The 15214-nt window shown below is 34.2% G+C and overlaps 1 protein-coding gene across 2 annotated transcripts in view; it reads right to left on the bottom strand.

Annotated features, from left to right (window-relative positions):
• Positions 1-528: 528 nt before the first annotated feature.
• The window catches only part of LOC148947172 (uncharacterized), a 238625-nt gene continuing 223939 nt past the window's right edge, over positions 529-15214 (bottom strand). For both annotated transcript variants that reach the window (XM_089097301.1, XM_089097300.1), the window contains one exon: positions 529-645. In XM_089097301.1, the coding sequence (XP_088953427.1) occupies positions 605-645 (41 nt within the window). In that variant the 3' untranslated portion in view covers positions 529-604. The remainder of the gene's footprint in view (positions 646-15214) is intronic.

Raw genomic sequence — 15214 nt, forward strand, 5'->3', positions numbered from 1 at the left:
CTCGTTCCTTTCTCTTTTTTTTGCAAGCATTAGTGTTGCATGACGGTTTAAGACATAAACCTATTGTATCATTGTGACGTAATTTACCTAACAATTAGTTCGTTTAGTTTTTCAAATTCATTATTTTAAAGTCAAAATTAAAGTATTAAACTTATCATTATTTTAGAGACGTTATCAATGGTTAATAATCAAATTAATATAATATTTCGATTTTCTAAATCATTATTTTACAGAGTCAAAGCATAAATAGATAAAACTAAATTCAATTTTAAACATCTTATCAGTTCTAAATAATCAGTCAAAACATCTTATTAGTTCTAAATGATTAGCAGTATCGCCCTAATACTCACTGTCATTGCACAGCTCCTGGGCAAGAAACAGTGAACCTAATCAGGCAACTTTTATCCTTTATCGTATCCTTTAAAAGGGTCCACCTAGCGAGGACAATTAAAGATTAGCTCTAAATTATTGAGGTTGGGACCTGAATTCTGGGACTAAATAGTGACGTTAAACATATATCTTATGGAAAGTTTAATTACCCTAAACTTCGTTTCACAGTATTTTTGCAACATATCGCAATTTCTAATTTATCGTGCACATTTCTTCAACCACCTGGAGTAAACCATCCAAAAGAAATAGTGTTCCCTGAAAAAGAAATTAAAAGAAGAAAGATTAAAGACCAGCAATTCAAACACTCAAAGATAACGACCTATAATCTACTAAAAATAGAAAACAAAAACTTTGAAAAGATGATTTGGGCTGGTAAAAAAGAATTGGCGTTGATAAAACAAAGAGTTTGTCACGTGAACATGGTCAAAGGAGGGGTAGGACTGTGTGCATGAGGTTCATATTTTACTTATAATTATATTTATATATCCTAATTTATAAATTATATTTGTATTATATAAATACTTAAAAAAACGTTATATAAATATTCGTAATATTTATATTATATATATATATATATATATATATATATATATATATATATATATATATATATATATATATATATATATATATATATATATATATATATATATATATATATATATATATATATATATATATATATATATATATATATATATATATATATATATATATATATATATATATATATATATATATATATATATATATATATATATATATATATATATATATATATATATATATATATATATATATATATATATATATATATATATATATATATATATATATATATATATATATATATATATATATATATATATATATATATATATATATATATATATATGTATATATATATATATATATATATATATATATATATATATATATATATATATATATATATATATATATATATATATATATATATATATATATATATATATATATATATATATATATATATATATATATATATATATATATATATATATATATATATATATATAAAGAAGGTTTTTTTAAAGAAGGTTGCAACACTGAATGACAAAGGTTCAGCAAAAACAATAAAAAGCAATTTTTCAGGCAATAATATCAGCTTCAATTTTTTCTCATTTTTATTAGAATACTAGTAATTTAAATTACAGTTAATGTATTGCTTTGAAAGTTTTAATGTTCCTCTTTGTACTGAAAAAAATTTTCTACTGAAAGCTACTTTACATCTTTTATTCTTGTTACATTGCTTTCGTAACACTTTATTCGTATTTGTCATTACATAGATCTTCATAGAGCTTCGCAGTTCAATGGTAGGATTAGCTGACTTCAACTAAAACTATACATAAAAAGTATATTAAAATAAATTGGAATGTTAAATGGAAAACGAATATTATTAAGACGCAACAGAAACTTTACTAGTAACTTATTTAATCAGCAAATATAACCACTCAATGGTTAAACAATTTTAGTTTGATAGTTTTGAGGATCTCAACGTTTGTTTATTTCTGGCATCTCAGTGCAGCCTAAATTCCGACACGTGTCTACCGTCACTGTTGTAGACACAGTTCACTCCATCCGTTTAGAAAGTTTTCTGAACCCAAGTCATAACCGAAAACTGTCGAATAAGGCAAGCTTCATTTGTGTTTCATGACCATTTTCTCTTGTTTCCCAGCTAGAAATAAATGGATGGAAGTACAATTTACAGGTTTTACCGGTACTCTTTTACTAAACGGACTCTTTTATATAGTTCTAGTTTGGTTAATGCTAATGAAATAAAATAGGATGAATATATAATAGTTTAGAAACAAATTAGGACTATATATTTGCACATTAGAGGGGGAGGGAGCAAAGCATACCATATATTAAATACAAAACCTAACCTAACATTAACCTAACCTACGTACATCCCCCCCCCTAAATCCCAAAAAACAACAATTTAAATACAATTCTTGCCTTTGTTTATATCCCAGAAGGCAGCGTAAACCTGTTTTCATTACGCGTCTCGGTCTATTTGGTGACTAGTTAGCATTTCCCCTATATAAAAGTGTCCGTTTAGTAAAAGAGTACCCGTTTTGCCTTCTCTGCAAAACAATATACCCTAGGTTGCCCTGCACGAAATAGGGCACAAAGTGTACCAGGCATGGTGCAAAGAATATTTACCACTAGATATTTTTACCACTAGATATATATTACCACTAGAATAATTACCAATCCCCGTCACCCGGTGTACATCTCAGAGCACAATTTATTCCTCCATGCTCGGGAGGGCAAAAACTGAGGCATATAGAGAGAGGGCTCAAACATGGCTTCCTAGTTAAGCAACAAAAGACATTGTGCCACAGGGAAACGATGATCTCTGACACTTCATGCCCCAGATCTAAAGTTTTGGCCCAACATCGGCTAAGATACTATTGAGTGAAAATTCTTAGATATTCAATTAGTTAGAACTATCGGAAGCATATTTGATCTCCTGTTTACAGACCATGTCATCAGGAAGTATCAATTTTTGTCATATTTTCCTGCAAAACAAGGATTTGGCCTGACTAAAGTGAAAATGCTACCATATTACGTTTCTGACCTAACTATTTGGCTTAGAAATAAAATTTATCTATAATTTCAGTTTCAGAGGATATATAATTTCACTAGCAATATAGTGGTGCAGTCGTCCATAAACATGTAAACAGTCATAGGCAGCGCGCTAGCGCTGCCTAAGTAAAGAACGATGTGGGCACAGTGTGTTGTTTTTTTTTTTTTTTTTCTCCATACCTGGGCACTTCGTATCGAAGGAGTTGTCGTAGAAAGTTCGAAAAGGGCTCATTCGATTGCAAATGGAGTGGCTAGTGCCCTTTTTAATAGTCGAAAGCGATTGGAGGGCAACTAGCCCCCCCCCCACGCCCATCATTTCCACAAACACATCCAATCAGAATTTTAAGATAGCCATTGTTATCGGCGTAGTTGATTTCCAGATAGAAAATATATTTTTGAGGAGGACACTCCCCCACAACCCACGGGGCAAGGGTTTTAAGTTATGCCCTGAGGGCATATAAGGTTTTTATAGATGGCGTTGTCGTAGAAACTTCGAAAAGGGCTCATTCCATTGGAAATTGGAGTGGCTAGTGCGCTTTTTAATAGTCAAAAGTGATTGGAGGGCAACTAGCCCCCTCCCACGCCCATCATTCCCCCAAATACGTCCAAACAAAATTTTGAAATAGCCATTTTGTTCAGCGTAGTTGATCTCCATATAGAAAATATCTTTTTGTGGAGGACACTCTCCCACAACCCTCAGGGCAAGGGTCTTAAGTTATGCCCTGGGGGCAAATAAGGGTTTTATAGAAGGCGTTGTCGTAGAAACTTCAAAAAAGGCTCATTCGACTGGAAATTCAAAGGGCTAGTGCACTTTTTAATAGTCGAAAGGGATTAGAGAGCAACTAGCCCCCCCACACCCAACATTCCCCCAAACACATCCAATCAAAATTTTGATAAAGCCATTTTGTTCAGCGTAGTTGATTTCCAGGTAGAAAATATCTTTTTGAGGAGAACACTCTCCCAAAACCCTCGGAGCAAGGGTTTTAAGTTATGCCCTGGGGGCATTTAAGGTTTTTATAGAAGGTGCTGTCGTAGAAACTTCAAAAAAGGCTCATTCGATTGGAAATTCAAAGGGCTAGTGCCCGTTTTCATAGTCGAAAGTAATTGGAGGGCAACTAGCCCCTCCCCAAGCCCATCATTCCCCCAAAGACATCAAATCAAAATTTTGAGATAGCCATTTTGTTCAGCGTACTTAATTTCCACATAGAAAATATGTTTTCGAGGAGGACACTCCCCCACAGCCCTCCGGGCAAGGGTTTCAAGTTATACCCTGGGGGCATATCAGGTTTTTATAGAAGGCTTTGTCGTCGAAACTTTAAAACAGGCTCATTCGATTGGAAATTCAAAGGGTTAGTACTCTTTTTAATAGTCGAAAGTTATTGGAGGGCAAATAGCCCCCCCCCCCCACGCCCATCATTCCCCCAAACACATCCAATCAAAATTTTTGATAGCCATTTTGTTCAGCGTAGTTGATTTCCAGATAGAAAATATGTTTTTGAGAAAGAAACTCCCCCACAACCCTCTGGGCAAGAGTTTTAAGTCATGCCCTGGGGGCATATGAGGTTTTTATAGAAGGCGTTAAGTAACAATGGGTTTATTTAAAAAAATATATATATACATCATCGATTCCCTGAAGCAATGCTTGTGCGGGAGAAAACCCACCTAATAAATCAAAAATCCCAAGAAAGAAAAAAAAAAAAAAAGAAATAAAAAAAAAAAAAAAAAAAAAAAAAAAAAAAAATTAGAGCTCAAATTACCGGACCCGAAAAACAACGAACCACCAAAAAAAACCAAAAAAAATTATAAAAATTATAAAAATATTCAGCTGCAACTAAACCCTCCTCAAAAACAAAACTTAAGTGGCGTGGAATAATCCATTCAAAATATACACATCAAAACAACGGTTCTTTAGCGACTTACGAAAATCCTGCAAACCCCCAACATTCCTCAAATCCTCTGGCAAACTCTCCCAAACTAACGGAACAACATGGCGAATTGAAAACCTAGACCTAGACATGACCATAGCTGGTCTTCGAACCAACTGAGAAGATCGTGTCAAATGATCGTGAGTAGTAGACGCAAGACTAAACATTCCTGAAAAACATGATGGTAACTCCGAAGCTAAATATTTAAACATAAACAGAGCATTATAGAATACACATATTCCTGCTAACGGTAGAATTTTATACTCGCGGTAAAGATGCCTCACCGATACAGATATGTCAATTTGATGACAATAAAGAACTCTAATTGCCATATTCTGTGTTACGCAGAGCGGATGGAGGTGAGTTACAAATGTTTTCGACCAAACCATACAACAGTAAATGAGATAAGGGTGAATCATAGAAAAATACAACATTCTCAGAATTTCACACGGAAAAAGATACCTAAGTTTACGCATAATACCAATATTACGAGACAATTTGCTGTTAACAGATGCAATATGGTCTTTAAAACTAAGGCTTTCATCAATTATAACACCAAAGTATCTAGTACTAGTAGATCTTACAATAGTATGGTGCACTACTTCTATACTATTAATCCATGGATAATGTCCAGTAATTCTACCATAAATAAAAAAATTCGACTTATTATGATTCAGTTTCAATTTATTTACTCGCATCCACTTTTCAATCGAAGAAATACCTTGTTTCAATATAGTCATCAACGCATTTTCAGTTCTAGCAGCTACGGTGAAATGGGCATCATCAGCAAAACATGGTAGAATTCCTTTAGTACCGTAAGTATCAAGGTCTAAAGAACAAGACACATTATTTGAAGCTCTACAAAGGTAATTAATATAAACCAAAAACAACAAAGGACCCAAAACGGAACCCTGGGGTACTCCAATCGAAATATTTTCAATTTTAGATGTAACTCCGTCCATCACAACACACTGAGTCCTTCCACAAAGAAAAATAACTATGACATTTAAAAAATCACCACGTATACCACTACTATATAGCTTTTTAACTAGTATATCATGATCAACAGAGTCAAATGCTTTAGTAATATCCAAAAATATCGAAGCTATCTTCAGACCCTTGTCTAAAGCATCATTAATAAAAGTTGTTAAAAACAAAACTCCATGCTCTGTAGAATGATGACTCCTAAACCCAAACTAACTAGAACTAAAAAATTGTCTTTTCTCGAAAAAACTTACCATCCTACTATGAATCAACTTTTCAAACACTCTAGAAATAAATGGCAGTAGAGAAATCGGTCTATAATCACTAAAACAATTCTTATCCCCTCCTTTAAATATCGGTATAACATTCGCGCACTTTAGACAATCGGGAAATTTTCCAGATTTTAAACAATTATTTATCATTCCTAAAAAATGACTATATATAACAGGTAAAATCGACTTCAAAACATTCAACGAAATAAAATCGCCTCCTGATGCACCATTTTTCATATTATTTATAACATCAAATAATTCATCAATAGATACAGATTTAAGGTACGCAGACACATCACAATCTTCAGGAAGGAACTGACGAAAATCTCCATCTTGATCAAATACTGGCACCGATGATGACACACGCTGCCCAATAGTAGCGAAGTGATTACACATCTCATCTGCAACATTATTATTCATTCCCATATTATCTGGACGGATCCAGACGCTACCAGGGCAAGTCACCGACTTAATCAATTTCCAAGTCTTACTCGGGTTACCCTCAATTTTTTTAAATTTAACCTTATAATAATCTACCTTAGCCAGTCGGAGTGCAGCATTTAACCTACTATTTTAAACTCTATATATTACTTTATCATGAGGATCATTGCTCCTTGTTGACAACTTATATAAAAACGCCTTCTATTAACTGACTGTAACAAACTCTTTGTAATCCAAGGTTTATTCGGAAACACCCTTCTCTTCTGTATTCCTGACACTTCACAACATTCCAAAAACGTATCCTTAATCTTACCATACCAAAGCTCAAACTTCAAATTTAAATCTAATTCTTCTTGTAAAAATTTAAAGTCTAACTGTTCCATCCTAAGCTTAAATCTTGAAATAGTATTTGAATCAGCTATTAATTTCTTAGGCTTAGGGCGAGCATCACAATTAATATTAATATTCTTAAATATACCCGGAACTAATATAGCCAAACCAAAGTGATCCGAAACATCATTTAACACAACACTCGACGAATCATGGGGAACATTCAAAAATACATTATCAATTAGAGATGAAGATGAATCCGTCACTCTAGTACAAATATTTACAGCAGGATGCATCCCATAACCTAACATTAAATTCAAAAAATTTCGGGCTTTTAAATTAGATGCTAAAAATTTCAAATCAATGTTAAAATCTCCACACACAAAACACGGCATGTTCTTACGAGTTTGAAGGTCCATTTGTTGCTCTAATAATTCTAAAAAACAATCTACACTAGCTGAAGGGGGGCGGTAACAAACAGCAATAAAAATGGATCACCATTCTTATCAACCTCCGTAACAAAACACTCAAAAACCATCTCTTTATTAACAGACAAATCATCCCTAACCTTCACATTCAAATCAGTTCTAATATACAGGGCAAGTCCTCCATGCTGATGGTGAGTACGGTTCTTAACATACATATTATAATCTGAAATATCCAATAGTCCAGAATTATTATTCATTAACCATGTTTCAGTAAGTGCAAGAATATGAAAATCAGATAGCATACACAGCTCCGACAAATAATCCAATGCACTATTTAACCCCTGACAATTCAGGTGAAAAATGCCAAGTTTATCCGGTGCCAGTCTAGTATGTAAATCAACTGGGCACTTATAATTAACCTTTGGAAAAACATCATCTACCCCCATATCAAACTCTATGTGAAGTACCCCTAATCCTAAATCCGAAACACTCAATGGATTATTCTCAAGCCAATCCAAACGATCATTACGAACAATTATCATTTTTTATAAATATATATATATATATATATATATATAAAAAAGAAAAGGAGGGTAGTTGCAACCAAACCTAACCAACTGAATAACTATAACTCGGAGGGTCGGTGGTCCCGTTTCCAACGTAATCGAAGCTCTAGAAAAAACACAATATAACCTAAAAATAATAAGAAACATATTAACAAAATAGTATAAATAAACAAACGAATACAAAAAAAGTGAAAAAATTCACACTAACACTAGCCTGTCACAATACAGGATTACTGTTTCCATTACTGAAATCCAGAAAATTATAATTGAAGAAAACACAATGCTCTACCTGTGTCTACCACTTACCCATTCTAAATTCTAAAAAAAACTAAATAAATTATGAAAAAAACAAATTTTAATTTTTTTTTCCATAAACACATATACAAAAAAAAAAATATATCTTAACAAACTCTTAATTCACCATTCATTATATAACCATCTATTGGTCACATAACTCAGGGATAGGCTCATCGTAACCAAATTTTGCCGCCACACTACCACGATCGATCTGTATATATGGTGGAACTGTATTGAAAACCCATGATGAAACTCCTATAGCATTTAATCTAGATTTCTTTACATACAACTTCCTTCGAGCTTCGCGAACTGATATTGGTTCATCATCGCTAACAGATATATTTTTATGGTGTCCAATAACTATACCTTTTAATTTCTTTCCGTTCTTAAGCACACTGACCTTCGCATCTCGAGAACCAACAACAACTTTAAAATACGGTTGCTCCTTACGGACCTTACCAACAACTCGAAACCTCGGGACCATGGACAGACCTAGACCCTCCAAACACGACTGGTCAAAAAACGTTTCGGCTTGGGTAGTATTTTCGCAGAGAACATTCCAAACGATAATATTCGTCTCTGTATGTCGATACTCAGATGCCATAAGCCAACGAGACAGATCTGCATTCCCGGTTTCATACTTTTTCGTTGCACTAGCGATAATTGACATTTGATTTCTTAAGCTTAGAACATCAGATTCAAGCTGTGTAACACGCGAACTCGTAGTATTAACTTCTGATTTTAGCTCAGACTGTGTATTTTCCACTGATACCAAACGATTTTCTAACATTTTTATACTATCGTTTATAGAGTCTAGTTGTTTACCATTTTCAGTAAGTATTGTTAGCATCTTAGCAAAATCATCCGCCAGGGTCTTCAGTGAAGCGACATCGTTATTCCCTTCAGATAAAACGGTCTAATTCAACAAACTGTTCTCAACAGACTGGGATCCTACTTGGACAGTTTTAGCAATCTTCCTTTTTCGCCCCATGGCAAGTGCAAATAAAATAAAATATGTAATCTCTCTTACCTATTTTGACACCTATAATTTATCCACGTCGATGTGGACGTGCAGTTCGCTAAGCCACCGTTAATTTGGGCACGGCTAACACCCCTATCTCCTGCACCGACGACTTCCAACAGCGTTTGAATACCGACGCTACTTCAGGAATCACAACCAACTTTCAGGAATACTCTGTAGCGTTTGCAAAATTCAACTAATCAAATATTTGCATTTCATTCCATTCCTCAGGGCAAGCGGTAAAGACACCTGAACTACTACCCAATCAGAGCTTGATTCATTGACTTTGGCCTATTTTCTTTTTTTGTCATAATTAAATGACGTAATCCAAGGTGTATAATCCCAAGCTAATTCAATGTTTCGCAATATCTTCACTGTCTAACAAATACACTTTTTACAAACCAATTAAATTCAAAGTTAAATCCAATTTGCGTCCTCACAGTTCAAAGGCTCATTCAGTACTGAAAAAGCGTTGTCGTAAAAGCTTCAAAACAGGCTTATTTGATTGGAAATTCAAAGCCCTAGTACCCTTTTTAATAGTCGAAAGTGATTGGAAGGCAACTAGCGCCCGCCCCCACGCCCATCATTCCCCCAAACACATCCAATCGAAATTTTGAGATAGCCATTTTGTTCAGCGTAGTTGATTTCCAGATAGAAAATTTGTTTTTGAGGAGGACACTCCCCTACAACCCTCAGGGCAAGGGTTTTAAGTTATACCCCGGGGGCATATAAGGTTTATATAAAAAGCGTTGTCGTAGAAACTTCAAAACAGGCATATTCGATTGGAAATTCAAAGGGCTACTACCCTTTTTGATAGTCGAATGTGATTGGAGGGCAACTAGCCCCCCCCCACGCCCATTTTTCCCCAAACAAATCCAATCAAAATTTTTTGATAGCCATTTGGTACAGTGAAGTTGATTTCCAGATAGAAAATATGTTTTTGAGGAGGACAGTCTCCCACAACCCTCAGGGCAAGGGTTTTAAGTTATGCCCTGGGGGCATATGAGGTTTTTATAGAAGGCGTTGTCGTAAAAGCTTCAAAGCAGGCTCATTAGATTGGAAATTCAAAGCCCTAGTACCCTTTTTAATAGTCAAAAGTGGTTGGAGGGCAACTAGCCCCAGATAGAAAATTGGTTTTGAGGAGGACACTCCCCCACAACCCTCAGAGCAAGGGTTTTAAGTTATGCCCTGGGGGCATATAAGGTTTTTATAGAAGGCATTGTCGTAGAAACTTCAAAACAGGCTCATTCGATTGGAAATTCAAAGGGCTAGTACCCTTTTTAATAGTCGAAAGTGATTTGAGTGCAACTAGCCCCCCAACCTCACACCCATCAGGTTAACAAACACCTTCACTAGACAATTTTAAAGAGCCTTTTTGCTATGCGCTGTTGATTTTCTGACAGAATAAAGGAATATGACAGAAACACTTGTCCATGTGACTCAGGGCAAACGTCGCTCATCTTGCCATGGGGGCATATAATGCTTCTGTGCAAGTCGATTTTTTAGGAACTTCAAGCAATGCTCTTTTATATCAAAATTCACAACGCTCGTACACTTTTTAATAGTCGAAAGTGATTGGAGGGTAACTAAACCCCCCTCTTACGCCCACCTTTTCCCCAAACACATGCAATCAAAACTTTGAGATAGCCATTTTGTTCAACGTAGTTTAAAGTTCTGGAAATTAGGTCTTTGAGGATGACAACCCCTCACAGCCCTCAGGACAAGGATTCTAAGTTATGCCCTGGGGAAAAAAAGTTTTTATAGAAAGCGTTGTCGTAGAAACTTCAAAAAGGGTTCATTCGATTAGAAATTGAAATGGATTGTGCCCTTTTTAATAATTGTGCCCTGTTTAAGTAATTGGAAGGCAACTAACACCCCTTCCACGCCCACCATTTCCACAAACACATCCAATCAAAATTTTGAAATAGCCATTTGGTTCCACGCAGTTAAAGTTCAGGAAATTATACCTTTGAGCAAGACACTCCCCTCACAGTCTTTAGAGCAAGGGTTATAAGTTATACTCTGGGGGCACATAATGGAGTGGCTAGTACCCTTTTTAATAGACGAAAGTGATTGGAGGGCAACTAGGCCCCCCCCCCACACCCATCATTCCACCAAACACATCCAATAAAAATTTTAAGATAGCCATTTTGTTCAGGGTAGTTGATTTCCAGATAGAAACATATTTTTAAGGAGGACACTCACCCACAACCGTCAGGGCAAGGATTATAAGTTATGCCCTGGGGGCATATAAGGTTTTTATTGAAATCTTTGTCGTAGAAGCTTGAAAAAGGGCTCATTCGATTTGAAATTCAAATGACTAGTACCCTTTTTAATAGCAAAATGTGATTTGAGGGCAACTAACCCCCCTCTCTCGCCCCCCTTTTCCCAAAACACATCCCATCAAAATTTTTAGATAGCCATTTTATTCAACGCAGTTAAAAGTTTTGGAAATTAGGTCTTTAAGGATGATAACTCCTCCCCCACAGCCCTCAGGGCAGGGATTGTAAGTTACGCCCTGGGGGCATATAAAGTTCTTATTGAAAGTATTGTCCCAGAAACTTTAAAAAGGCTCATACAATTGAAAATTGAAAGGGCAAGTGTTTTCCTTAATAGTTGACAGTGATTGGATAGCGACTAACGGCCCTCACACGCCCACAATTTTCCCAAACACATCCAAATTTGAGATATCCATTTTGTTCAACGTAGTTGAAAGTTCTGGAAATTAGGTCTTTTAGGATGATAACCCCCTCAGAGCCCTCAATGCAAGGATTGTAAGTTATGCCCTGGGGGCGTATAAGGTTTATATAGAAAGTTGTTGCATATAATTTATAGAATAAATTTTAGTCTTCCTAAAATCCAATTTTTATATGTTTAAAAACTAAATGTTGACTTAAGATTAAATCAAAATGCACTGTGATAATGCGAATTCCCAATAAGGCATCTGAGCAGTATCCCAAGAACGACTGAGGGTATTATGTTCAAACTTTCGGGGCTACTTCTGTTCTTAAAATTTAACCAAATCAAAATAGCGTAAGTGTATCCAAGCTATCAAAGAAAGTAAACAGATTTTTTTGCGAATGGTATCAAGTTTTCCATTTCAGGTCAACTAGAGGAGTTATGAAACTAAATTAAACAGTACTATTTGTGTCCAGATTTTTAAAAGGGTGTATCCTGTTAAAAATTGCTGAAAATTTTTCTCCGGCATACAAATTGCAGGCCAAACTATTAAGTCTTAAAAAACGAAAAGATTTAAAGTATTATTTTCTTTTTCCCTGAAAAGACTATGTCAATATAGAACAAACAGAAATTAATATAAAAAAAAACTTTTTCTACCAAATAAGTTTTTCAAAGAAACGTAAAGAACTCCATTAAATAAAAAATGAGCAAAACTAAAATCAAATAATCTATCAAGCGTGAAACTACCACAAATCAGCATTGATAAATAAATGAAACCCAAAACGAACAGAAATTACAAAAATTAACCGATTCAAACTCAAAACGAGCAGAAATTAACATAAGTTGGGCGCAAAACCCCTATGCCTTCCCAAGGCCAGAACAAAATGTGTACTTTACTGAAAAAATACAAATGAATGTGCATTGTCAGTTTAATATACATATACTGATATTTAGTAATCAAAATGTTAATATTATTTGATTTATTAAAGTTATAACAGTAAAAACATTTTATTTTTTTCAGTAAAGTGAAAATTATGTTCTGGCCTTGGAAAGGCATAGGGGTTTTGTGCCCAACTTATGTTAATTTCTGCTCGTTTTGAGTTTGACTCGGTTAATTTTTGTAATTTCTGTTCTATTTATCAATGCTGATTTGTGGTAGTTTCACGCTTGGTAGATTATTTGATTTTAGTTTTGCTCTTTTTTTGTTTAATGGAGTTCTTTACTTTTCTTTGAAAAACTTATTTTGTGGATTTTCTATTTATGAATTATTCTAATGTAATATGACTGATTGCACGATCTATTATTTTGTTTTTATATTATTTTTATTATTTTTTTATATTACTAATTACTTATTGTACATTATTTTATTTATTATCTATTTATTATTTTATTTATATTTTATTTATTTTGTATTATTCATTTTATATTATTTTATATTGTATACATTATTATTATATTATTATTTTATTATTAGATTTACTATTTCCTTGGATGATTTATTCCAATGTAAATAATCTAGTTATCGCCTCTCGTGTTTCATTTAAAACATCAATATCCTTGATGCTGCCATAGGTGCAACATAGTAGGGGCCGACTACGACATACAAGGAAAGACTGTATAAAAGTGTGTTTAATCTGTTTAATACTGATTGAGGAATGGTAACTATTATTTTGGTTCATCTTAATAGTACAAGTTAATCAGGAAAACAAAACTGCGGGAATTTCAATAAGAGCTGAGAACCCATGGAAAATGGCACCAGATCAAAATGAAAACCGTACTATTAGAATCATCACCGTCAAACAGATACTCACCCTGGTCCACTGTATATAAATAATATAATATAATCTATTATTTATATACTGTGACCGTGAGCCTGTGGCGCTGAAAATTTGCCTATTTTCTGCGGAAAAAAGAAAAGTTTTACCTGTGAAGAAGAGACCATATGTCTTTTGTCACTGCACCAGTCAAGACATAAGACCTTGGCCTGATGTCCTTTTAGGACCCTTCTTGTTTTTATATTCAAATTGTTGATTGGTTCAATACGCTCAGCTACCGTAGTGACTAAAAAGCAAAGTGCAGTAGATTAAAGGTAAGTTTAAAATTCAGGTATATTTTTACCCAGTATTGATAAAAATAGCTCTCCCACAAAAATAGGTTTTTTAAAGAAACGTAAAGAGCTATCAAACATTTCGTGGTAACGAACTGTAAGTGAGGAGTGACCCGGCTCAATAGTAACCGAAACTCTTACGTCAAAAGAATTTGATTTTTATGCTGATTTCAACTATATCAGTTTCATCAAGTTTAGTTTTACCCATCAAAAGTTACGAGCCTAAGAAAATTTGCCTTGTTTTTAAAAACAGGGGAAACCACCCCCTAAAAGTCATAGAATCTTAATGAAAGTCACACCATCAGATTCAACGTATCAGAGAACTCTACTGTAGAAGTCTCAAGCTCCTATCTGAAAAACTGTGGAATTTTGTATTTTTTGCCAGAAGAAAGATAACGGATGCGAGTTTATTTGTTTGTTTTTTTCCCCAGGGGTGATCGTATCGACCCAATGGTCCTAAAATATCAGAAGTGGGCTCATTAGAATGTAAATTAAAACTTATAATGCCATTTTTAATTGACCAAAAAAACTGGAGGGCAACTAGGCCCCTCCCACGTTTATTTTTTCCCAAAGTCACCTGATCTAAATTTTAAGACAGCCATTTTGTTCAGCATAGTAAAAAAAATCTAATAACTATGTTTTTGAGGATGACTTAATCCCCACAGTCCCCGGGGGAGGGACTGCAAGTTATGAACTTTGTCCATTGTTTACATATAGTATTGGTTATTGGGACGTATACAGACGTTTTCAGCAGTTATTTTTACTCTTCGTATTCGGAGGAAATAAAAAGTTTCGATTGAATTGAGTTGAATTCCGTATATGAGGATGACTGCCTCCTGCTCAATATCCTACTCTTTACGCTAAGGTTTGGCCTTTTGTACAAATTCTTTGAGAAATACTCTTGAAACACAAGAGCCGTTTTATCAGAATTGGAAGCTTTCTTAAAAGTAGAAAAGTATTAAATAACTTTGGCGGAAAGAGAGGGATATTGAGGAAGGGGAGTCCCCATCATATATGGAATAATGTCTGTTTGTTTTAAATCTGTTTGTTTGTAAATCAGAGTAGACAGATTTCTGTTTATTTAAGTTCTAATGTTGCTCCTTACTTTCAACTATAAAAACTTGCTTTTTATTTAATTTCTGA

This window comes from Artemia sp. Qi Xiang Cuo, chromosome 11 (assembly GCF_049724085.1).
Source record: "Artemia sp. Qi Xiang Cuo chromosome 11, ASM4972408v1, whole genome shotgun sequence".
Classification (NCBI taxonomy): Eukaryota; Metazoa; Arthropoda; class Branchiopoda; order Anostraca; family Artemiidae; genus Artemia; species Artemia sp. Qi Xiang Cuo.